At 42.4% G+C, this 23,866-nt stretch overlaps 1 protein-coding gene across 4 annotated transcripts in view; it reads left to right on the forward strand.

Moving 5' to 3' along the window:
- The window catches only part of GRK3 (G protein-coupled receptor kinase 3), a 164,399-nt gene extending 142,368 nt beyond the window's left edge, over positions 1-22,031 (forward strand). For 3 of the 4 annotated variants that reach the window (XM_063663083.1, XM_054469610.2, XM_054469611.2), the window contains 6 exons: positions 3,634-3,700; positions 4,782-4,877; positions 8,134-8,296; positions 11,979-12,115; positions 15,017-15,130; positions 16,032-22,031. In XM_063663083.1, coding sequence (XP_063519153.1) covers positions 3,634-3,700; positions 4,782-4,877; positions 8,134-8,296; positions 11,979-12,115; positions 15,017-15,130; positions 16,032-16,193 — 739 coding nt within the window. In that variant the 3' untranslated portion in view covers positions 16,194-22,031. The remainder of the gene's footprint in view (positions 1-3,633; positions 3,701-4,781; positions 4,878-8,133; positions 8,297-11,978; positions 12,116-15,016; positions 15,131-16,031) is intronic. The other variant, XR_010125922.1, reaches the window with a different exon arrangement.
- The last annotated feature ends 1,835 nt before the right edge of the window (positions 22,032-23,866 follow it).

The following is a 23,866-nucleotide window of genomic DNA, read 5'->3' on the forward strand; positions in this document are numbered from 1 at the left end:
TATGGGTGTGCATTTGTGTGCAAGTGTGCAGCTCAGTGCCCAGAGCTCCAGTCCTGTGTCTCATCCCCCAGCCACACACACCGTGGTGAGCTGGCGCTCAGCATGCTGGCTCTGTCCCCAGGGCAGTAGCTCTGCCCTGCTTTGCTGTCAGTCACTGCCCCTGTGTCAGCACCCCCTCTTGTCTGCTGATGGCCCTCTCTCTCTCGTGGTGGATTTATTATTTTAATATTTGTTTTTACTTTTTATTTATTTATTTTTTTGAGATTGAGTCTCGCTCTGTTACCCAGGTTGGAGTGCAGTGGCACAATCTTGGCTCACTGCAAACTCTGCCTCCCAGGTTCAAATGATTCTCCTGTCTCAGCTTCCTGAGTAGCTGGGGCTACAGGTGTGCACCACCGTGCCCGGCTAATGTTTAGTAGATATGGGGTTTCCCCATGTTGGCCAGGCTGGTCACGAACTCCTGACCTCAAGTGATCTATGCGCCTTGGCCTCCCAAAGTGCTGGGATTACAGGTGTGAGCCACCGTGTCCGGCCTATTTTTGTTTTTTAAAAGCAATAGTATCTCACTCTGTCACCCAGGCTGGAGTGCAATGGCATGATCATAGCTCACTCCAGCCCCAAACTCCCGGGCTCAAGTAATTCTTTGGCCTTAGCCTCCCAAGTAGCTGAGACCACAGGCCCACATTACCATGCCTGGCTAACATTTTTTTTTTTTTAAATAGAGAAGGTGTCTTGCTATGCTGCCCAGACAGGTCTTGAACTCCTGGCCTCAAGTGATCTTCTCCTCTTAGCCCCCAAAGAGCTAGGATTACAGGCATGAGCCACCATGCCTGTCTCCTGTGGTGGGTTTATATCTCCATGTTCCTTTCCTGCCATTTCAGTGGTTATTGAGACTATATGAAGTTGCATGCTTTCACGCAATCACTGGCTTGAACCAGAAACCTTCTTTCTGGGGCATTTCTAATTGCTTGGATATATGCAAGTAAACTTCTTATTTAGCTTACCACATTTAATGTGTCAACAATGATGGGTACAAAATGGAACCCAGTAAGAAAATCACCAGAGTGTTTCCAGTAAAAATGCACAAGGATACGCTCTGACTTGGATCCCATTCCTTCATTCAATGTCTGTTTACTGGGCACACACTCATGCTACCCCGTAAAGTGGCTGAGGCAGTGCACATGGTAGGCATGGCCCCTGCCTTCCTGAAGCTCATGCTATGGGAAAGCCATGGTGTAGAAACATCAAGTGAGACAGGTCCAGATAGTGAGAAGTACCTGTGTGGGGGATGAGGCGCCACCTTATGAAGAAGCCTGGGGAGGAACACTCCGGCTGGAGGGGTCAGCGAGGGAGGACTTCCAGGTAGAATCATTGCTCCCGTGATCCAGCAAAGCCAGGTCTCCTAGGCCCTGGGTTTGGTTATAAATGCGAAGCAAGACTTTGGAGAGTTTTGAGTAGAGGAGTGGTGAGTTCATTGAAGAAGAAGATTTGGGCGCTATATGAAGTGGGATGGGGCTGCAGGTGGGCAGGACTAGAGGTCAGAGGAGGAGACATTAGAGCAGTTCAGGCAAGAGGTGCCAGGACCCTGGTTCCTCAGTGTTTCTGGCAGTACGTCTATCATCCCTTCCCTGCCCACAAATGCCAGTAGCACCCTGAGCAGGAATCACCACCCCTGGCCAGGCGCAGTGGCTCACGCCTGTAATCCCAGTACTTTGGGAGGCCGAGGTGGGTGGATCACAAGGTCAGGAGTTTGAGACCAGCCTGACCAACATGGTGAAACCTCATCTCTACTAAATATACAATAATAATAATAATAATAATAATAATAATTAGCCGGGTGTGGTGGCATGCACCGGTAATCCCAGCTACTCAGAGGCTGAGGCAGGAGAATCGCTTGAACCCAGGAGGCGGAGGTTGCAGTGAGCTGAGATCGCACCACTGCACTCCAGCCTGAGTGACAAAAAAAAAAAAAAGAAAAAGAAACACCACCCCTAAGCGAGAGTCTCGTGAGGATGGGAGGTGGTAGGAAGTAGTCAGGTCTGGGTCTGACCAAGGGGTGGCTGTGAAGCCTGAGGGAAGACAAGCATCCAGGACCATCCTGGCTGGGCCTGTGCAGGAGCAGTGCGGAGAGGGCTGTGTTAGCCCTGCCTGCATCCCGTGAGTGGGCTGGGGAGTAGGAGTGTCCTGGAACACAGGTTGGTGCTTGGGATACAGATTTAGGAGTCCTATAAGGGCACTCAAGCTCTGGGATGGGTGAGATGCCCCAGGGACTGACTACTGAAGGGCCCCAAGAAGCAGCCCTGAGCTCTGTGACAGGATGTGGAGAGAGAAAGTCAGTGGCATGTTCTGGGAGTACTCCTCCCCCATGCGGGCTTTTCCTTGGAGCGTGCAACTTGTTTTTTTTTTTTTTCCTGGCAACAGATTCTCACTCTGTCACCCAGGCTGGAGTGCAGTGGCACAATCTCGGCTCACTGCAACCTCTGCCTCCCGGTTTCAGGCAATTCTCCTGCCTCAGCCTCCCGAGTAGCTGAGACTACAGGTGCCTGCCACCACACCCAGCTAATTTTTTGTATTTTAGTCGAGACAGGGTTTCATTGTGTTGCCCAGACTGGTCTCGATCTCCTGAGCTCAGGCAATCCACCCACCTTGGCCTCCCAAAGTGCTAAGATTACAGGCATGAGCCACCATGCCTGACCAACTTTTGCTGTGGGTACTCCGAGTTTTAATCATGACCTTCAAGAAAACTTGTTTCTTCAATTTATTTTTTATTTTTATTTTTGTTTTTATTTTTTTTTTGAGATGGAGTCTTGCTCTGTCGCCCAGGCTGGAGTGCAGTGGCGCGATCTTGGCTCACTGCAAGCTCCGCCTCCCAGGTTCACGCCATTCTCCTGCTTCAGCCTTCCGGGTAGCTGGGACTACAGGCGCCCACCACCACGCCCGGCTAAGTTTTTTGTATTTTCAGTAGAGAAGGGGTTTCACCGTGTTAGCCAGGATGATCTTGATCTCCTGACCTCGTGATCCACCCGCCTCAGCCTCCCAAAGTGCTGGGATTACAGGCATGAGCCACCACGCATGGCTAATTTTTTTGTATTTTTAGTAGAGACGGGGTTTCACCATGTTAGCCAGGATGGGTTTCTTCAATTTAGAAGGGGTTTTGGTATACATTATATTATTAGATCTCTTGTTTGCTTCTGAGTAAATGTGGTGCTTCACATTCCTGTCATTTTCCTATTACATTATCTATTGCAATGTGTAAATATTTGCTGTAAATTTCTTTAATGTGTAGATATCCAATTTAATTCTTATTTTCAGTTATGTTCTCCTGACTATAGAATTATTGTGTGTGTGTACATGTGTGTATATATATCTGTGAAAATTTCTAGGTTATCTTAAACTGTAATAACTATCCCAAATAAATGATCATATGGGATAATATTCCCAGGCGCTGCATGCGGTATTCTAAACATCGTAGCATTCCTCGTGTTGTTTTGAAGGAAGCATATTTATTTGCTTTCTTAAAGGAAAAACTGGAAATACTTGTTCCCCTGTATTGTTAACAGGAGACAGTTTTGCACAATATTTCTTACGTTTCCAAATGCATACTCAGCACTGTTATGACTCTTTCTCCTCCAGCTCACAGGAAGTAAAAGAGCACAGCTTTTTCAAAGGTGTTGACTGGCAGCATGTCTACTTACAAAAGGTACTCACTCCCTCTTGACTCTACTTATGATACTGCCGCCCCGCCCTTACACGCTCATCTGTCTCAGTTTCTGTCTCTGTCTCTCTGTGCACTGCTGGCTTCCTAGCTGTGTCTCCCCAGCATCCCCACCGTGTCCACACTGCCCTGTTACCCAAGAGTTACCATGTAGCCAATTCCCTTTGGGGCATCCTCTCACGCTTCATTTCCCTAATAGAAACATTTTGAAAATATCTCCCTATATCAACTAATAAAAGGTAAAATGGAGCTACGATCTAGTTAATTCAAATGCACATATAATTGAGCCTTTTTTAGTTTTTGCTCTTCTTCTTGAATTCTTATCTCAATGTGACTGTATTTTTACATAGATCTCTATAAAATGTACGTGAAACTTCTGCCATAAACGTATGTATATTTTCTAGCCCAATACTACATAATTTAAGAATTAGCATGATTTTATATCAGCATAATTTCCTTTCCTTATTTTAAGCTTCATTATATTTGCGTTGATACAGGAAACACCCCAAATTCAATTTTTAGAAAAATGTTGGTTATCAGCTTTAAACTTGCTTTGCGTGAACTCAAGCTGCAGAGAAATGATGATTTTCTGTAGTAAAGAAAGACTAATCTGTTAGTCCTACCGAATTAGAGTTCGACCTCTGGGTCAGTTAACATATACCTCAGGGTGTTTGCAGATGTGCCCTGCTCCGTCTAGGCCCCATTGTCTGTTGTGACTCCAGCAACCTGAAGGTGGTGCTGTGTCCTCTGAGAGAATGTGCTTTCTTAAGCTGAGCTGGACGGATATGCAGTCCTGAGATTTTGTTATATTTGAAAATTATTTAAGGCTTTGGACATGAATCCTATTTTTCTTTAATTTGTCTAAAATCTAGGGCCTTCCTTTGGGGCTATTTAATGCAGAGGCTTTTCTACAAAATATGAAATGTGATTTGTTACAAGTTTGAATGACATGCTGCGCAGTGTAGCATGCGGATATCTCGCACTGTGCTGTCTTTGTAGAATGTTAGGTTGGGACAGGGCCATACGATCGTCTGAAAACTGTACCATGCTTGTTTGGACCTTTCAGTACCCACCACCCTTGATTCCTCCCCGGGGAGAAGTCAATGCTGCTGATGCCTTTGATATTGGCTCATTTGATGAAGAGGATACCAAAGGGATTAAGGTACACATGCGATCATTTATTTCTTTATTTTTATTTTTGGATGGGGTGATTTCTGTTGGAAATCAAACTTAGTGGTTGTTTTAATATTGGGCTGTTTGTAGTATTTAACTTACAAATGAGTATCAACATATTTGAAGAATGTGTAAGTTAAGGATCTAAATTAAAGGCTTTGAAAGCTTTCTTCAGACTAATAATTTTATTTTTGAGGAACTGCATGGTAAAATATTATTGATTTGGAATATTTGTGATTGAAATAAAACTTGAATTATACCTGAAGCAGGAAAAACAGCTGTGTGATATCAAACATACTTCCCTAGTGCAAAAGAGCCAGCTGTCTCAATTCTTCTGAGTTTTTAGATCTCCCCGTGTTAGGATGAAAGAGCAAACAGCATGAATCATTTTGCGTTTGTCAATCAAAGGTGAAATAATCACTGTTTTTTTAATACAGTCCTCTGCATTTTTGGAACTTTTGTTCCTATCGTTATTCCCCCAAGTAGAGACAAGACATAATTAGAGACGGTGAGTCATGATAGAAGATTGCTCTGTTTAAGATGCTGGGTCAAAGTGTATCACTACATCAAGCTCTCACCTACCCCCATGCTGGCAGCTTGCCCCAGGCTCTCCCCCCTGCCCCCGGGCCTTCCCTGTTTCTTCTCAGCTGCTCCCATTTACACCCTTCTGACGCAAACCCGCCTTGCCTTCCCCACCAAGTAGCTTCCTTCTCCAGAAAGCTGCAGCACTATTAAAACACACACCTGTGAGGTGTAAATAAAAGAGTGGCAAGTAAAATGCAAGGGCCTAGCAGGAGCTATAACTGGAGACATGTAGGACTGGGACCAACTAGGCTGTGGGACAGAAAAAGCAGTAAACGGCTGGAGGAAGATGGGAGGACTGCGGGGAAGGAGAGCAGCTATCGGGAGCAGCATGTACCGGCCAAGTGCACCTGGGGAACCCAGTGGCAGCTGGTCAGAGCTGGGGGCCCCGGGAGATGAGGGGCTGGGCCATGATGGTGATTGAGGTGTTCATGGGACCAGCTTTTCTGGTGTTGGAGGTTAGGTGAAGGCAAAGTGCAGAGGACCCAGGTCACAGGGCTGTGAGGATTGCTGACCAACTGAGGGACACCATTCTGTGGTCTGGAGCAGTGGCTGGGGTCAGCATTGAGACCGATGCCTAGACCTGTACACCACCAGGCATCGTCTGTAGCCGGAACCATTGATACCTGTCAGGTATATGAGTATACAGCAGTGCTTTGGGGAACGATCCATTTACAAAGGTATTTAAAAAATTTACTGCTGACACAATAGAATTTTTTCACCTGCTGTATACCACTATCTATCCGTCAGGGTACTAAAAATAAAACACCGTTACGTGGGTGCCTACAAGCATTTTTTGATGTTAAAAAGAGATGCTCATACTTAAAAATGTTGTAAACCAAGATCTAGGCTTTGGAGTCAGACAGACTGGGCTGGGATCTGCCACTGAGCTGAGTGAATGTGGGCCATTCTGCATCCTCTCGAGTCTTGGCTTTCTCACCTGTAAAGTGGGTGGTTTCATTGCCAAGCTTTCTCTGAGGATAAATAAGGTGGCCTGCTGAAGGCTACAGGCATATAGTCAATGCTTGGCAAACTAGTAGCTTCTACTATTATGTTTTGGTTCTTCCTGAGCAAGAGCTGAGAAAGAGCACACTTAGAACAAGAAGTCCTGTCTGGTAGGGATTCAGCTGTAAACAAGAAGCCCAGGTCCTGCCCCCGTGAGAGCTGAGTCCAGCAGGGAGGGCAGGGGACTGCATTTTAAGAAACTATCTTTTAAAAACAGCCCAAATAATACATTTTCTTTAAAAGGGTGGGGGAAAACTCACCTCATGTAAACATAAGTTCTTTTTTAAAAAAATTCATTTTCAGCAAGGTGGGCTCAGTCATAAAGATCAAGTCTTTCTGAAATTACAGGCGGTAGAACAGTGTCTATTAAACAGAGTTGGCCATTCCAGAATAACTGCCTGGGCAAGGAGCATGCTTTGACTCTTTGCCAGACTGTTCAGAGCCTGTCCCTGTGTGCCTGATCTCAGGTGCTCATTGGACCTTGAGGTTTTCAACACCCCATCACTCACACACACTCACACACGCACCTCCAGTCCCATTCAGAGCAACTGAGGGGTTCAGTTATGGGCTTAGATAGAATGTCTGAAGAAAACAGAAAGAGGAAAAACTCTACAGGTCAAAGCGACCTCAGAATCAACAGATTATTAGAATAGATCAGTGAGACTGGATGGAGTAGGCCCCATATTGGGATGTGGGATGCAGCTTCTTCTGGTGTTCTGTTGATTTGCTAAGGGAGTGTGTGCAAGTGCCTTAGCCTCCTTGGTCTTTCTTGCCCTTCTCAGTATTTTGCCTGTTATGATACCTACCCCTGCTTATCTTTCAAGGAGTAAGCAAATCAAGTTTCTAAGGAGGTCTGTGCTTCTAAGACAAGCATGTATTTACCAGCAGGCTTGCTAGTATTTCTGCCATAAAAATGTAGTTCACATGCAGAAAACCATTTTCTTTGCTCATATTCAAAGTGCAGCCTTACCTAGAGGGCAGAAAGAAGAATTTTGAATAATCGTTTGGAAGAAAAATGCTACCATTAAGTGTAATTTTTGTTACAGCAGCTCTTAAAGGCTCCATTGCCTAAACTCCCCATGTATCTTGAGATTTCTTATACATGTGATTATGATGTCAAACTGTAAATAGTTGGAAGGTTCATGGAATCAATAGGAAGCTCAACTTCATTTACCTTTTGTTTTTCTAACTTTGCAAATTAATTGAGGGTAGGTTCAAAAGCCCTCTTGGCTTCTCCCTTATAACTGTTTCTGAAACTATAGAAACAGTTTTCCTACCTATATAAACAAAATATCCTTACCATAATTGAAATTTTACTTTGTTGTCAGAGTCTCTTAGTACTTCAAGTAAAATCCTGTATGTGTGAGTTTTCGTTGGCAAATCACGTCATGAAGATAGTGTACAAGATTGGGTTGAATGTAGCTGATCCAGGACTGAAAGTAAAGTGCTCGTCAGTTCTGTTTGTGGATGCTGATTGCTTGAGTTGTCATTAGCAGAGATTTATGATAACTAATAACCTGCCTCGAAATGATTACTGCTGCCATCTAGTCATCTTCCTATATAGAGTTATGATAGAGTCACCATGGATGTGGCGCCGCGGACTCTTACCTTTGGAAGTATGTTAAATCATAATTATCTTGATTTCTTAAAATAATCAGCTACTTGATTGCGACCAAGAACTCTACAAGAACTTCCCTTTGGTCATCTCTGAACGCTGGCAGCAAGAAGTAACGGAAACAGTTTATGAAGCAGTAAATGCAGACACGGATAAAATTGAGGCCAGGAAGAGAGCTAAAAATAAGCAACTTGGCCACGAAGAAGGTAAAATAGCTCACGTGTCTCAATACATTTCTAATGCAGTAAATTTTCAAAATTTATTGTAAAGCTGAAAAAGTATTTGGGTCATAAGATATTTTCCAGTCGAGAAGAAAGCAATGCCATAAATCGCTTTAGTTTGCTCTGGCTTGGAAGAGCTCAGTCTAATATTTCAAAAGTCTTCAGTCAGCACACAAATAAGTCTATGGAGACAGGTGGCCGGGTTTCTTTAGTATGCCCTTTTATCTTGGAGTGCTTGGGGACTGGTTTGGAGGTTTTTTCCTTGCAGATTGAGTATAACGGTGTCAGGAGTGGGGCTGGGGCTGGTGTCATTGGTGTGTGCCCTGTGCGGTCATCTGGGCACCTGACTCAGTTTAGTCCTCTTGTCATCACCTTGAGACGCTTAGTCATTTTTGAACAAGGGGCCTGTATTTTCATTTTGCACTGAGGCCCGAGAAGTATGTAGCCGGTCCTGGCGAGGAACTTAGCACGACACGTCACTTGTCAAGAGAGGTAAATGTCTCCCATTCAAGTACTAACCAGGCCCAACCCTGCTTAGCTTCCAAGATCAGACGATGTCGTGTGTGTTAAGGATAGTATGGCCATAGACAAGAGAGTTAAATATATAAAGACATGTATATTACAAACAGCATTTTAAAAATGGCCAAATCAGGCCAGGCGCAGTGGCTCATGTCTGTAATCCCAGCGCTTCAGGAGGTCGAGGCAGGAGGATCACTTGAGTCCAGAAGTCCAAGACCAGCCTGGGCAACATGGTGAAACCCTATCTCTACAAAAAATAAGAATTAGCCAGGCGTGGTGGCGTGCGCCTGTAGTCCCAGGGACTGGGGGGCCGAGACAGGAGGATCACTTGAGCCCAGGAGGTCGTCCGCAGTGAGCTGAGATTGTGCCACTGCACCCTAGCCTGGGTGACACAGTGAGAAGCTGTCTCAAAAAAAAATTGCCAAACTGTATTTTTATGTAAATAATTCAATGCCCTACTAAACATAACATCAAGTAGGAAACATAAGTTTTAAATAAATCAGTCATTCTCGATTCACTGAATATGGTTATTCTTGATTTTTCGAAGATTTCATGAATTTTGGATAATTAAATTTATTGTAGTTGATGATTATATTAAGATGTAATTTCATTTTCCCTCTGAGCAAAGACCCTTGCAAGGTTAACCTTATATAACAAGAATAACCAGAAACATTTTAACTCTATTAATAGGTTACTTTGGTGGCAGCATCTTGGTATAGGATTCCTTGGTCTTATCTGGCAATTTCCCTGTGGCATTTAAAGTGTCTTCAATTCTGGATGACTTACTGTTTATATAAACGTTGCCAGAATACACCTAGGGAATCCTGCATTCTTTTAACTCTGCTTACCTCAATTCTGCAGGGACACACAGCCTTTATTTGTAAGCTCTTTTTTTTTTTTTTTTTTTTTTTTTTTGAGACAGAGTCTCACACTGTCGCCCAGGTTGGAGTGCAGTGGTGCGATCTCGGCTCACTGCAACCTCCGCCTCCCAGGTTCAAGTGATTCTGCTGCCTCAGCCTCCCAAGTAGCTGGGATTACAGGCGCCCACCACCACGCCTGGCTAATTTTTTGTATTTTTAGTAGAGATGGGATTTCACGATGTTGGCCAGGCTGGTCTTGAACTCCTGACTTCGTGATCCACCTGCCTTGGCCTCCCAAAGTGCTGGGATTACAGGCATGAGCCACCGTGCCCGGCTGTAAGCTCTTCTTTAGAGAACAGGTCCATTGTGATCACACTGGGGTGTGTTTGCCACAGCAGATTTTACACAGGAAATTGAATCGATGTGGACTTGCTCAAGGGGGGGTCATGATGTCACTAGAATCCTGATTAATTGGATCCAGAAATATATATACATCTTCATAAGCACGTTCAAGTGTATCCTTCTAGTTAGAGCTGTAATTAGAAAGTTTAGCAAATCAATGAATTTATCTTCCTGTGTTAGTAAGTAATTCGTGCATAAGTAGGTCTTGGCTGACAATCTCAGAGGTCACCTTTATAGAAAAATATAGTCTAGGCTTAGATTCCTGAAAAAAAAAATTATAATAAACTTGGTCCTCCATGTCTCAGGTTCTGCATCTGTGGATTCGACCGACCATGATCAAAAATATCTGGAGAAAAACAATAAGAATAACAATACAACAATAAAAAATAATGCAAATAAAAGCCATACAGCAGGGGTTCCCAACCCCCAGTGGGGAGGCCAGTTGGGAACTGGGCCGCACAGCAGGAGATGAGTGCTGGGCGAAGGAGCATCACCACCTGAGCTCCGCCTCCTGTCAGATCAGCAGTGGCCTGAGATTCTCATAGGATTGCAAACCCTATAGTGAACTGTGCACGTGAGGGATCTAGGTTACGTGCTCCTTATGAGAATCGAACGCTTGATCTGAAGTAGCACAGTTTGAACCCAAAACCATTCCCCCATTCCTGTCTGTGGAAAAGTTGTCTTCCACGAAACTGGTCCCCGGTGCCAAAAAGGTTAGGGACCACTGCTATACAGTGTAACAACTATTTATGTAGCATTTACACTGTATTAGGTATTATAGGTAAACTAGAGGTGATTTAAAGTTTGTAGGAGGATATATGTAGGTTCTATGCAAACACCATGCCATTTTATATTGACGACTTGAGCATCTACTGATTTCGGTATCTGCTAGGGTCCTGGAACCTATCCCTTGTGGATACCAAGGGATGACTGTGCTCGTATTTTAGATAGATTTTGGAAGTGCAAGCACTTCTCAGTGAAAACAACTCCATCCTTCCCCATCACCACTGACCTTCCCTGGCCCTCCCTCTCCTTTGTTCTTTTCCTGCTTGTCTCCAGATGACACGACATGGGTTTTACTTGTTTACTTATGGTCTGAAACACTCACTAGATTGTAAGCTCTCTGAAGCAGGGGTTTTTGTCTCTTTTGTTCTCTGCTGAACCCAGAACATCTGGAACATGCCCAGCACCTGGGCATTCATGTGATTCTTGTCGAAGAAGTGAGCGTGTGAGTGAATGATTTTAGCACAATCACCAAAGCCTTTAATACAGACTTTAAAATTAACCTTTTTTTTTTTTTTTTTTAAAGACACAGTCCTTCACTATAAAAATGTAATCAGGACTCAACAATGTCTGTGAATTATCTCTATACATAACCATATATTTGAGGAATAAACCTAACATTAAGCTGAGGAATGAACCATTTTTGATCCTTATGTTACCTTAAATTACTTAGACAAGAAAATTCCCACTATTATTATTTTTAAGATTAAAGGGAGAATCCCAACCCCACGTAAAGGCGAAGGTACTTTGGGGATAGCTTGACTTTAAATACCCTCTATTCTCCAGTTCTCATTATACATAATGAAAAGAGTTTGGAAACTAACTTTTGCCCCCCCCCAGAGTGATAAATGAATATCATGGATTTATCAGCATATTGAGAAGCAGTCATTTACTGTGTGAGCAGAGAAAGCTGCAGAACCCTCTGATCTTTAGATCCCCAGTACACATGCATTTAAAACTAAAATCATGACTTCTGTAATGTGTTCTATTTATAGAAACCTGGTTTTTCCAAAAAGTATGTCTGTTCTTTTTTCAGAGAATAATGCTGCTAAGACATTTTGTTTCAGAGCCTATTTAACTCCTAGTGATTTTGTATTCCTCAGATTACGCTCTGGGGAAGGACTGTATTATGCACGGGTACATGCTGAAACTGGGAAACCCATTTCTGACTCAGTGGCAGCGTCGCTATTTTTACCTCTTTCCAAATAGACTTGAATGGAGAGGAGAGGGAGAGTCCCGGGTAAGTCTAAGGCAGTCTCACCGAGCATGTTTCCCAGTCCTTACAATGGCATATGGTTATTTCATGTTGCTGACATGTTTTATACAGTATCTTCCGAAACTCTGTGATTCTATTTTACTGGTATACATGAGATTGTAATGTGCAAACTTTAACTTGTTTTTAAACTTCCAAGTCAAGGAACAACTTGGTAATACCTGAAAATAGAACATGCTTTTCAGTGAGGTCAGAAGCACCACATCATCAGATGGACTTGAAGAAGGCTGGAGAGCAGTTAGACAGATCTAAAAAGAAAAGACAAGCTGGATTTTGAAGTCGGACAGTGGTGTTCAGCTCCACTGCTGAGTGTCTCTGGGACTTTGAACACATCACATTGACTCTCTCAGCCTTCGTTTTCTCATCTGTGAAATGAGGGAAGTAGAAATAATCACAACTGCAGTCAGCCCTCTATATCCACAGATCCCCATCCTGGGATTCAAACAACCAAGGAGAGAAAATATTCGGGAAAAAAATATTTAAAATAACAACAAAACAATGAAAACTAATACAGAAAAAAACAACACAGTCTAACGACTATTTACATAGCATTTACGTTAGAGGTGATTTAGAGTATACAGGAGGATGTGTGAAGGTTATATGCAAATACGATACCATTTTATATCAGCAACTTGAGCATCTGTGGATTTTCTGTAATTCGGACCTGGGCAGATTATACATTTATTACGCTACTCGGGGGTTCCTGGAACCAGTCCCCTGTGGATACCAAGGGATGACTGTACTGTAATTTTTGCAAGTTTATCTGAGGTCAAGTGCTGTTAAAAAAACAAACAAACAACTCTATGTGTTTTGGAACCTTTGAGGGTCCAACTCTCATTTTATAAAGAGGAAAGCAGGCTTAGAAGAGGAAAGCCTGCCACCCAAAAACACAACTGGACAGTTAGGAGGTGGAGGGGTGACTCAGACCAGGTCGTCCTGTGCCCTCAGTCTCTCCATTGTACGGCCTCTCCTAGTTGGGTCAAATAAAATGTCCCAGGCCATGACACTTGGCACAGAGGTGAGGTCACCAAAAGATACTTCCTTATGTCTCCACCTTGTTGAGAATTTATAGGTGGATCTTACAACAGACAGCAAGATGTAGCTGCCCTCTAAGATCCTTTCGAGAGCTAATGTTTGTGAACAAGATAAAAAGAAATTTCCGATCCACACTACCTTTCAGCAAATCAGGCAGCATTTATTAAGTGCCTACTGTGTGAGGAGCCCAGGGCTTGTCAACAAGGAAGAAGCCAACCCTGGTGGAAGGCGTCTTTTCTTTTCTTGGTGGGGGTGGGGTGGGGGTGGGGCCTGGTGAGTCATCGTAAGCAGGACAATGGTCCCAAACACTCAAAACATTGTTTATGTGTTGGATGTGTTGGAATACCACCCATCTGTTCTCCAGGGATCAGAAGTGTGGAAAACAGGGCACCTAAATCTCATGTATTTGACTTTGGACTATATTTTTAGTTTACTGTTGGCAAAGTTTTCATTCAATTATGAATGATTACAATTGCATATCACTCCATTTCTTTGAAAAGAAACAAGATCTTCCCAACCATCACTCCTGCCATCGAAGTTATTTTTGAAAAATTAGAATCTAGGATCTAAGTTCCAGTTAATAAGATTCTTTTGGGGAGTCTGAAGTGTAACTCAGGGCTGGGAAGCATCAAAGTAGCTCCCCAAAGCTCACTGTATTTCCAGGTAATGAGCGGACCTGGGCAGATTATACATTTATTATGCTACCCACTGGCATGTTAAAAGGAAATCACCCCACTTTTCAGGATGTTTGAAAACTTAAAAAAACAAAACTTACCTTTGTTTAACATTGGATGCAATAAATGAGCTTGGTTTTAAAAGATTCAACATTTAGTGTTCTATTTGAGAAGCTAAATAATATGCGTGAGCGGATTTGTAAGTCTAAGTAAGGAAAAAGAAAACCTGAGTGTTTATCAGGGTGCCGTTTCTCATTCGGGATTCCTGAAGTATTTATTTAAAAAAAAAAAAACCATAAGACGGTAAGGAACTCATGACACTATAGCATTCACCTTAAGCAATAATACTATAGACTTTTTTTTTTTTTTTGAGACAGAGTCTCGCTCTGTCACCCAGGCTGGAGTGCAGTGGCGCGATCTCGGCTCACTGCAACCTCCACCTCCTGTGTTCAAGCGATTCTCCTGCCTCAGCCTCCCGAGTAGCTGGGACTACAGGTGCCCGCTACCACGCCCGGCTAATTTTTGTATTTTTAGTAGAGACGGGGTTTCACCATCTTGGCCAGGCTGGTCTTGAACTCCTGACCTCGTGATCCACCCGCCTCGGCCTCCCAAAGTGCTGGGATTACAGGCATGAGCCACCACGCCCGGCCTATAGACCTTTTAATCTTTAAATGAAACCACCTCTATTTATGACATCATTGGGATACTATCAAAATATTGTTAGCTTACAAGCTGACATCACTAAACATTTACTGAGTTGCTGCCTTAAAACTGAACCGCACATCTTTGGCTCACATAAATCATATGTGGCTCTGTTGCTTCCTCACAACATTATTGACAGAATGTATATGAGTGTGCCACACAGCAAGTACGCTTGCGGTTCATCGTCATTCAAAATAAGTTCTGCGTCGAGGGAACAGCTTTGCCGTTTTTCCTTAGCAAAACATTGCTTTCTCTGCAGTTTTCCTTGAAACATTATAATTTGAACTTTTGTTTATGTTCCTTTATAGCCATTTTCCCCTTATTTCTAGAATACCATCAAAGAAAGAAAACCGAATGCATTTTCTTTTTTTACTTGTTCTAACTTGGTAGTTTTTGGTATTACTACTTAAGAAATCACAAAATAATTTGAATTTTGAATTTCTGTTTTTATGGTTAGCAAAATTTACTGACAATGGAACAGATTCTCTCTGTGGAAGAAACTCAAATTAAAGACAAAAAATGCATTTTGTTCAGAATAAAAGGAGGGAAGCAATTTGTCTTGCAATGTGAGGTGAGTTTTTATTTATTTTTTCTTAGGTGAATGTTAGAATAATTAAATATTCAGCAAAGTTGGCTGCCTGGCTATAAAACATTTTCTTATGCCATGTTTTATCACTTACAAACTTAGTAAGAAAGCTCCAAGGTACAAGGTTTTCAGCAAATTCCTCATTATTTTTTAAAAAGGCAAATATTATTAGAAAATGGCAGGAGGATGTAGGTGAAATAATGTCATTACTCTATCTGGAAAATCTGCTCAGTATTTAATAGGGCCTGGAATTTTATTTGTTCTATAACTTTGAAGATTTTTCGGCATGTTCGATGTTAAGGTTTATATATTTAGATAAATATAAGATGGCAAACTGAAATGCCATCTTCTCTAAAGGAAAATGCCATCTTTTCCTCAAAGTTACATTGTAACACAAATTTCATTCCTGGACACTTTGTGACTGGTGTACTACTGTGTGTGTGTTTTAAGAGAGCATATTTAGAGAAATAAACACGTATTAGATGCAAAAAAATCATTTTTACTAACGTCAGTACTACATTACATACATGAATATATATTTAAAACATTTTTTAATTTGTCAAAACTCCTTCCCCTATATTATTATAGATTTCAGTTGTTTTAGAAATCAAAAGTAATCTCTAAACAAATTAAAGGCAGTGATTCCCAGCGTGGTATTGTACTGGAATCATCTGAAGGGTTTTAATGTGGCCTTTCCCTGCTCTTTTCAAGAGATTCTGGAGAAGGTGGCAGCATGACCCATCAGCTAGTAATGCCACTGGGGGTGGACACGTAGGGTGTGCTTCCTTCAGGGGTTCCAGGGACGCTGGTAATCAATAGGGGCACCCACCGCTGTTGGCAAAATGGGTGAGCCTGTCACAACGTCTGCCTTTGTATTCCCCCTCAGAGTGATCCAGAGTTTGTGCAGTGGAAGAAAGAGTTGAACGAAACCTTCAAGGAGGCCCAGCGGCTATTGCGTCGTGCCCCGAAGTTCCTCAACAAACCTCGGTCGGGTACTGTGGAGCTCCCAAAGCCATCCCTCTGTCACAGAAACAGCAACGGCCTCTAGCACCCAGGAACAGGGAGGGTCCTTGAGGAGGACACACCAGGGTCTCAGCCTTTTGGGGTGAACAAGGATGAGGCATCTGATCTATTCGCTACTGGGACTCCTCCAGGCTCCCGAGAGGAGTCGGGACCCTTCGGCTCGGGGTCAGCTCAGCTCCCTGCCTTGTCACATTTGTCCACATTTGAAACTACTGAAGAAATAAAAGTTCTTTTTCTTTGCTACACACTTTGGTACCTATGAACCTAGAACTTGAAGTGACTCCTACTTATCACGTAAATTTTTATGTCTGATATCAAACACATCTTAGACTTTCCAGGATGGAATTTAAAGATATTCATTGTTGGGTAACAGATTGCCCTAAGCATTGCCACATTTTCTGTCTGGTCACTGCTGCTTTTCCATGTCTTTGCTCCATGCTGCTGGGGGATGGGAGAACCACAGTGTGTTTCTTTTGTGCACTTCACAACTGACTTCTTATCCTGGGATTAAAGGTTGAAGATATTTTCTGACAATATTAAAAGTTGAAGATATTTCTGCACTTGGGCCCTCCTCCGGGAGCCGCACCCACATGACTGCCCTGCCTCTGACCAGTCTGTTCCGGGGCCCCCTCAGCCAGGTGGGAATGATGGACATGTACTCTTCAAGTGTATGGGGTTAACTAATCATTGAAGGCATTCATCCGTCCATCATTGGAAAGATTTACAGTGATTCTGAAGGACAGGCCATGGAGTTTTAAGTTTCAGGGGCAAGAGCAGTTTTCAAAAGTCTTTGAGTCCAGTGTGCGCGAGTCGACAAGCAGTACCTGGCGTGCAGGAGCACTCATGGGTGAGTCCGTCTTGGGTCTCGACAATTAGCAGTTGTGTGACAGTCATTCTGGTTCCTTCTGCCTGACTCTGGGAGACATATCAGTAATGGATGTACAAAAGCAGGTCTGTTTTACGTCTTAGTATAATTTCAGATGAATTGTATTGAAAAAATGCTGAGGAATGAATGTGTCAAAATGGGTTAACTGTGTATATTGACTTTCATCTCGTCATCCATCTGTCATGAATGAATGATACTTTGCACTGGGCTGTACGACAGTGAGGACCTTAGGGCATGAAGCCTTTTTCCTGGTCCCAGCAGCATCTGCCCTGTGAAGTTTGTTTTCTCCCACTGCCTCCAGGCCCCACTGATACCCCCAAATAGATGCTGCGTTATGAGAACCAGCGAAGTCCCCCATGTCATCAGTCTTAAAAAAAATAATTTTACAAATCCACATATTTGTCCCATTCTTGGAGTAGTTTTAGTGTGTGTCTTTAAATTAACTACTAACAGTATAAATAACTTGACATCATAATTGTCTGCATCCTGTCCTTGATATTTTTAGCAGTTCCAAATCTTTGTTTTTGTATTTGTTTGCTGTGTTCATGGGCAAAGTAAGTACTTTTTAATGGAGTTATTTTGAGAGTTTGGAAGATAAATTCCCAAAAGGGTCCATTATTTCATAAGAGTTACTTTGCAAAAAAAAAAAAAAATGTGGGTTTTTTTTTTTGTCTATCTCAACTACTAGTTGGGGTTTAAATTAACATACATTTTCTACTATCTGTTATTTCCAGTGTGGGAGGAGGGATGTACTACTTACATGCATTCTCCTTATTTAAAAAGGAAGAATAGTATTCAAATTCTGTTTAAACACACACACACACACACACACACACACACACACACCAGAAGCAGAAAAGCCATAGTTCTTAAAGAGTGAATGTCTTCCCAGCCCTGGTTAATTATAGCTGTGACTGATGCCGTTCCCGTCTGCATCTCAAGTTCATAGGTTCTCAGCATGTGCAGTTGAGGATGCGCTGGGCCTCATGCCTGTTCTAGATCTCCAGGATAAAGGGCCTGCTGTTGACTCCACGAGGGCCTGGGCTTAGCGTCTTAATATCTCGTACCTAGGGCGTGAGCTGCACAAACGTGTTCAGAAAGATTATTCAACTTTCCCATACTTGTTCTAAAATTGAGCTGATCCGCATCTCTTTCAAAAACTAGAATTTCTGCTCTAAGAATAGAACATAAGGCTCCACTCCCTTTTAGAAAAGATATATGAATTGGAAAATGCCCTGAAAGTCCTTTTGCTTCAAACAAAAGTGTAAACTTTTACACTTCCCCAACTCACATTTGATTTGTAATGATATGGTTGAGAAGTACATCTAGATGTCATTTATTAAAAGTACTTTGTAAGACTAGATTGAGCTGCTTCTGAGGGCGGTCACCAGTTGTGTTGGGTCTGGTTTGAATGTCTTCTGCCAAAATGTTGTAATGGAGGTGTTTCTGCGACCAGACACAGGATACCACTGTGTCTGCACCCGGTTGCCTGCATGGCCAGAGGAAAAGTCAGTTGGATTAAACATCATGGTATACTTGGCTGTTGTTTTTTTTAATTTTTTAATTTTTTGGGATAGGGCCTCGCTCTGTCACCCAGGCTGGAGAACAGTGGGATGATCATGGTTCACTGCAGCCTTGAATTCCTAGGTTCAAGCAGTCCTCCCACGTCAGCCTCCTGAGTAGCTAGGACTACAGGTTCATGCCACCTTTCCTGGCTAATTTATTTTTTGGGTAGAGATAGGGGTCTTGAACTGTTAGGCTCAAGTGGTCCTTCTTCTTGGCCTCCCAAAATGCTGGAATTAGAGATGTGAGCCACCATGCCCAGCCGTAGTACTTGGATGTTTTAGAAGGTTTTCCAAGTACTACATAATTCCTAGATGTTCACCCTTGTTATATTCCAACTGTTAAAAAGGTCAAAATTCAGCCTATATTTTTTTCATTATTTTAGATTTCTGTGGTTGGGATATTTTAACATTGATGAGAAAAATAATTGAGGTTTTTTTTTTACTAAATCATGTGGTAATGTCTTGATTTCATGATTCAAAAGAATCAATAAAGCCTAAAAATAATAGATTACTTTAAGCTGCTATGTAAGATATATATGGAATAAATTAAAAACCTTTGTGAATTTAGGTTTATTATTTTTAACCTAAAACATTCTCTTTGGTTCATTCATCCCCTCATGTCATGGGGGCTCATTGGTTTTCCTTCTTTGTCATATTTAAGTATGATTTTTCAACAAAACTTCTAGAAGTCAGCTTATTATGTCAACGTTCATGCAAAGTGCTCATGACTCTGATTGGTCCATTCACTTCACTAACGTGACAATTTCAGGTCCTATGTTTAAAAAGAAGGAGCTGGCTGGGCACGATGGCTCACGCCTATAATCCCAGCACTTTGGGAGGCCGAGAGGGCAGTTCACAAGGTCAGGAGATTGAGACCATCCTGGTTAACACAGTGAAACCCCGTCTCTACTAAAAATACAAAAAAAAATTAGCCGGGCGTGGTGACGGGCACCTGTAGTCCCAGCTACTTGGGAGGCTGAGGCAGGAGAATGGCGTGAACCCGGGAGGCGGAGCTTGCAGTGAGCCGAGATCACACCACTGCACTCCAGCCTGGGTGACAGAGCGAGACTCTATCTCAAAAAAAAAAAAAAAAAAAAGGTGGTGGGGGGGCTAAATATCCAGTGAGATGCACCAAGGAAAGGAATCATTTTGCTCAAGACAGCAGCAGCAACAAACAACGGTCTGTTTGTTGCAAACAAGAGGTAGCTTGATTTCTGGTGTGACATATGCCGTATACAGATATTAGAAACAACCGTCTGAAGGCCACATTGGTCATCTACAAAGTAACGTCTACCAATTGACGACAGGGATTTAACTAGATTAAAAAGATCAAAGTGTGGTTTTTCTCTGCTTTTGAAAATTTCACTCGGAATTTGTAGCTGGGCCAATTCAACACATTTTACTTTTCAGTGGAATTGATTTTTCTAATGTTTCAGAATTTTAACATATCAAGAAGAAAACAATGTTCTCAAAGTCTGGCCTCTTTTGCATGATGTAAACCTATAGAAATGCTTTGAAATGTGCTGGTGTGAGATAAGAGTTATCTTGTATGATTTAATCATATGCAGTGTTGTCTCAGTTACGTTCAGGGAAATGTTTCTGTGTCATTCAGAGATGCTTGATGAATTAACACCTCCCACCCTGAGTGAGGGGTTGACTTGTCGGGAGATGATTTGGGCTTCATTGGGATCTGTGACAGGTGGGGGCTGGGCTGGGTGTCACAAAGAGAATAGTGGTAGAAATTGGGCGAAGGAAGAAAGAAGTTACTGGTAAAAATCATTACACCATAAAGCACCAAGGAAACAACTGAGTTAAAATAGGTGAAGTTTCTTTTTCCCCCCTGTAACAGGAGATTTTTCCTTATGATAATTATTCTGAGACTTGGTCACTTTATTTTTGAATGTGGAGCTGCTGAACTCATTCAGAAGCCATTTGCTGCCTATCAGGACTTTCTGAAGAAGTTCTTTTGCCTCTGCCTACCCTCTGGCACCCTCCCATGAAGGCACAGGGGACCCAGAGCTAAAGCATTACCGGGCCATCTCCAAAACACCGTGTGTGTGTGTGTGTGTGTGTGTGTGTGTGTGTGTGTGTGTGTGTGTGTGTGTGTGTGTGTGTGTGTGTGTGTGTGTGTGTGTGTGTGTGTGTGTGTGTGTGTGTGTGTGTGTGTGTGTGTGTGTGTGTGTGTGTGCACTTCGCAGCCCCCGTGGTGGAGAGGCAGTGTCTGGATCACTGTGAATGCATTGCCCCATTGGTCAGTTGGGGACACTGTTACAAATCCATTGAAGTCCTGGTAAAACTGTCAGAGTAACAGGCCTCTTCTGTTCTGCCCTGCTCACTTCCACGGTGAGTTACCAGCCTGGGCAACACAGCAAGACCCCATCTCTACAAAAATAGTTTTTTTAAGTAATTAACAGTTAAAATTTTTTCCTAAAGATTCAACATGATTTTTCCCTCCTATGTAAAGTTTACTGGAGAGACTTGAATTAATTACTTAAATTCATGTTAATATGATTTTTTTTTAATCCAGGTCACATTTTAACAAAGTTTATTATGAAACAAATGAAATTTGAACTCTAAAATGGTACTCCTTGGCTTCCTCAAGTCACAGTGAACTTTATATTTTCTTTGTCCTTAAGGACTAAGATAGTTGTTTTATTTTAGCAGAATAACAGAGATTACCACTCCTGCAGGCCCCCACAGCTGGCCCAATGGGGCTGTCTTTCTGACCTAGCTGTGTTAGCATTGATTGAGAAATGCAGGCTCCCAAATTTTAAATTGCCTTTATTAAAAACACAAAGAAACTACAGAAAATGGGTTAAGAGTATATGCATTTCATCAAATACATATAAGGAAAAAAATCCTTCATTTTAGAGTTAAATAACTCAGCTTTGTATAGTAGAGTTAGCTCTCCAGTATCTAACAATCTCAAAATCATCTCTGAAAACTGGTAACTATGCTTCCATTTTTAATTTTGTCCTAAATATCAGATGTCTTTGATGTAAGGGTAGGGAATGGAGAAATATTTTCAATTGTGTATTTGTATTACAAAGAACTTGAAATTTACTTTCTTAGTTGATTATATTAAATGATGTATATATTATATGTGGTTTATAAGCTCAACACTGGCCATTTTTTTAGTTTTATTGTTAAATGGTATTTTTCTATGTTTAATTATAATAGATTTGGCTTTTTCTGGATAGCATAAAGATCACTGAACTATATATATATAAGAAACAAGAGTTCTATTTTAGCACAAAAGCATTTTATATTATTTATTGAATCCATAAGTTTGTTTTCGTCAAAAACATTCCATATTATTTCTGCTCCTTTTTATTTGTATAGTTTGTTATTTAAAGAAATGGCAGTCCTTCCTGTTCTTAATACAATAAAATTGAAATAATGCACATAGCAACGTGGCCAACATCTCTTCTCACTACCATGGACTGTTTTCAACAACAGTTGATCTTCTGGTCTGTGCTGAGAGGCGCGTGCACGTCTTTTGTCACATCGGGCAGCAAACCTGCTGTGAAATACTGCTTTCATCTACCTCTTCAGAAGGCTTCTTGCTTGTTGACAAGTACCCCAAAGGCTTTATTCTGGACTGGCTATCTCATAAAAGGATTTCTGTAAGACTTTGCAATGTCATTCCCTCAGAACCCAGGTTTGTTTCTAAAGCCACGGTATTGTCCAGGAGCCCCTGTGCATGGGGCAGGTAGCTATCCCTCCCATGTCATTAGTAATCCTTTAGGATTTAAGGTACAACTGGACAGCATCATTCCTTCCCCTTATTGTGCCAGATCCCCACCATCAGCCTTGCCATTGCCTTAAGATTTGATTATTGCACCCGATTACCCAACCACTAATCAGAAAGGCCACCTTCACTCTTTGAAAAAGGCAAGCTGTGTTTAGAAACACTGCTTTTAAGAGTAGCACATTTGAGTGTGACTTTTTCCCCCCTTCGCTATTTCAAAATGGTTTCAAAATGGGGTCTTAAAGGTAAGCGCCCTCATACATGACTGAAACTTTGTAAGAGGTCTTATATTTGAATGGACCCTTAATGAATTATGTGAAATAGAATGAAGTCCTGTCTCTGTGAGAGAACGTGCCTCCTCACTCATTTGTCTCTGTCTGTTTTCATAGCCATCAATATAGTAACATATTTACTATGTTCTTGGCAAAGTATAATACCCTTGAAGAAAGAAATCCATGTTCTATTGTGCATTGCTATACGAAGTGAAGCCAGTAAACTAGATACTGTAAATCTAGATATTGTACCTAGACAAAATATCATTGGTTCTATCTCTTTTTGTATCTATTGTGCCAGGGAAGGTTTATAATCCCTTCTCAGTATACACTTACTAGTGCACGTCTGAAATAGTATCCCACGGGAGATGCTGCTCCATGTCTGAGGTCACCTGCCCTGTGTGGGGCACACCACCATCAGCACCACCATTTTTACAGTTACTTTGGAGCTGCTAGACTGGTTTTCTGTGTTGGTAAATTGCCTATATAAATCTTAATAAAAAGGATCTGTACAAAGATATCGACTTCCGTGTGCTGTTTTTCCCCTCAATTAAAAGCTGCATTTCTTTACCAAGCTGTTAAGATATCAGAAAGTGACTGATTGGAAAGAATCCCGACTCTGGGGGGAATTCACGCAGAGGCTGATTTTACATAGAAGAAGAAGGGGACTGCCAAAAGCATTTCTGCTGATTTGGTGGGTTGCTGGAGCATAGCCAATTTCACAGTTTCAGGGTTTGGGACACCGGCACTTGTGCCCCAGAATGACACGTTGCAAACGAAGAGCCTGGAGAGCCTAGGCGGTGAGGAAATCCAGTAGGTCTGGCTCATCTAGAAGCTGTTCCATGCTCCCCAGCCCACCACTGGGGGGCTTTGGATTCCCTCTCAGAAGACACCTCTTGCTCCCTATCCCTGCTCCCACGGAAATGTGCTGAGATGCTCCCCGTCTGCCACCCACCCCCCCGCCCCTGCATGGTGCCTGTCACTGTAAACCAGAAATCCAAGGTGACAGTCCCCAAGCCACAGCTGTCTCTGGGCATGACTGTCTTCCTGTAGGTCCCGTGGGTCAAGGGCAGGCTGCGTATCTCCTGTCTTTAAGCTGGCAGGGTTGGGGAATACCCTCTCTCTTGCTAGTTTAGGAAAGCAGGAAGTCACGATTGGTCCATGTAGCCACTGAGTAACCCTGGGGTGTATTTGTGCTTGCCAATTTGAAAACCATTTTGCAAA

The sequence above is a fragment of the Pongo pygmaeus genome, chromosome 23 (assembly GCF_028885625.2).
Source record: "Pongo pygmaeus isolate AG05252 chromosome 23, NHGRI_mPonPyg2-v2.0_pri, whole genome shotgun sequence".
Classification (NCBI taxonomy): Eukaryota; Metazoa; Chordata; class Mammalia; order Primates; family Hominidae; genus Pongo; species Pongo pygmaeus.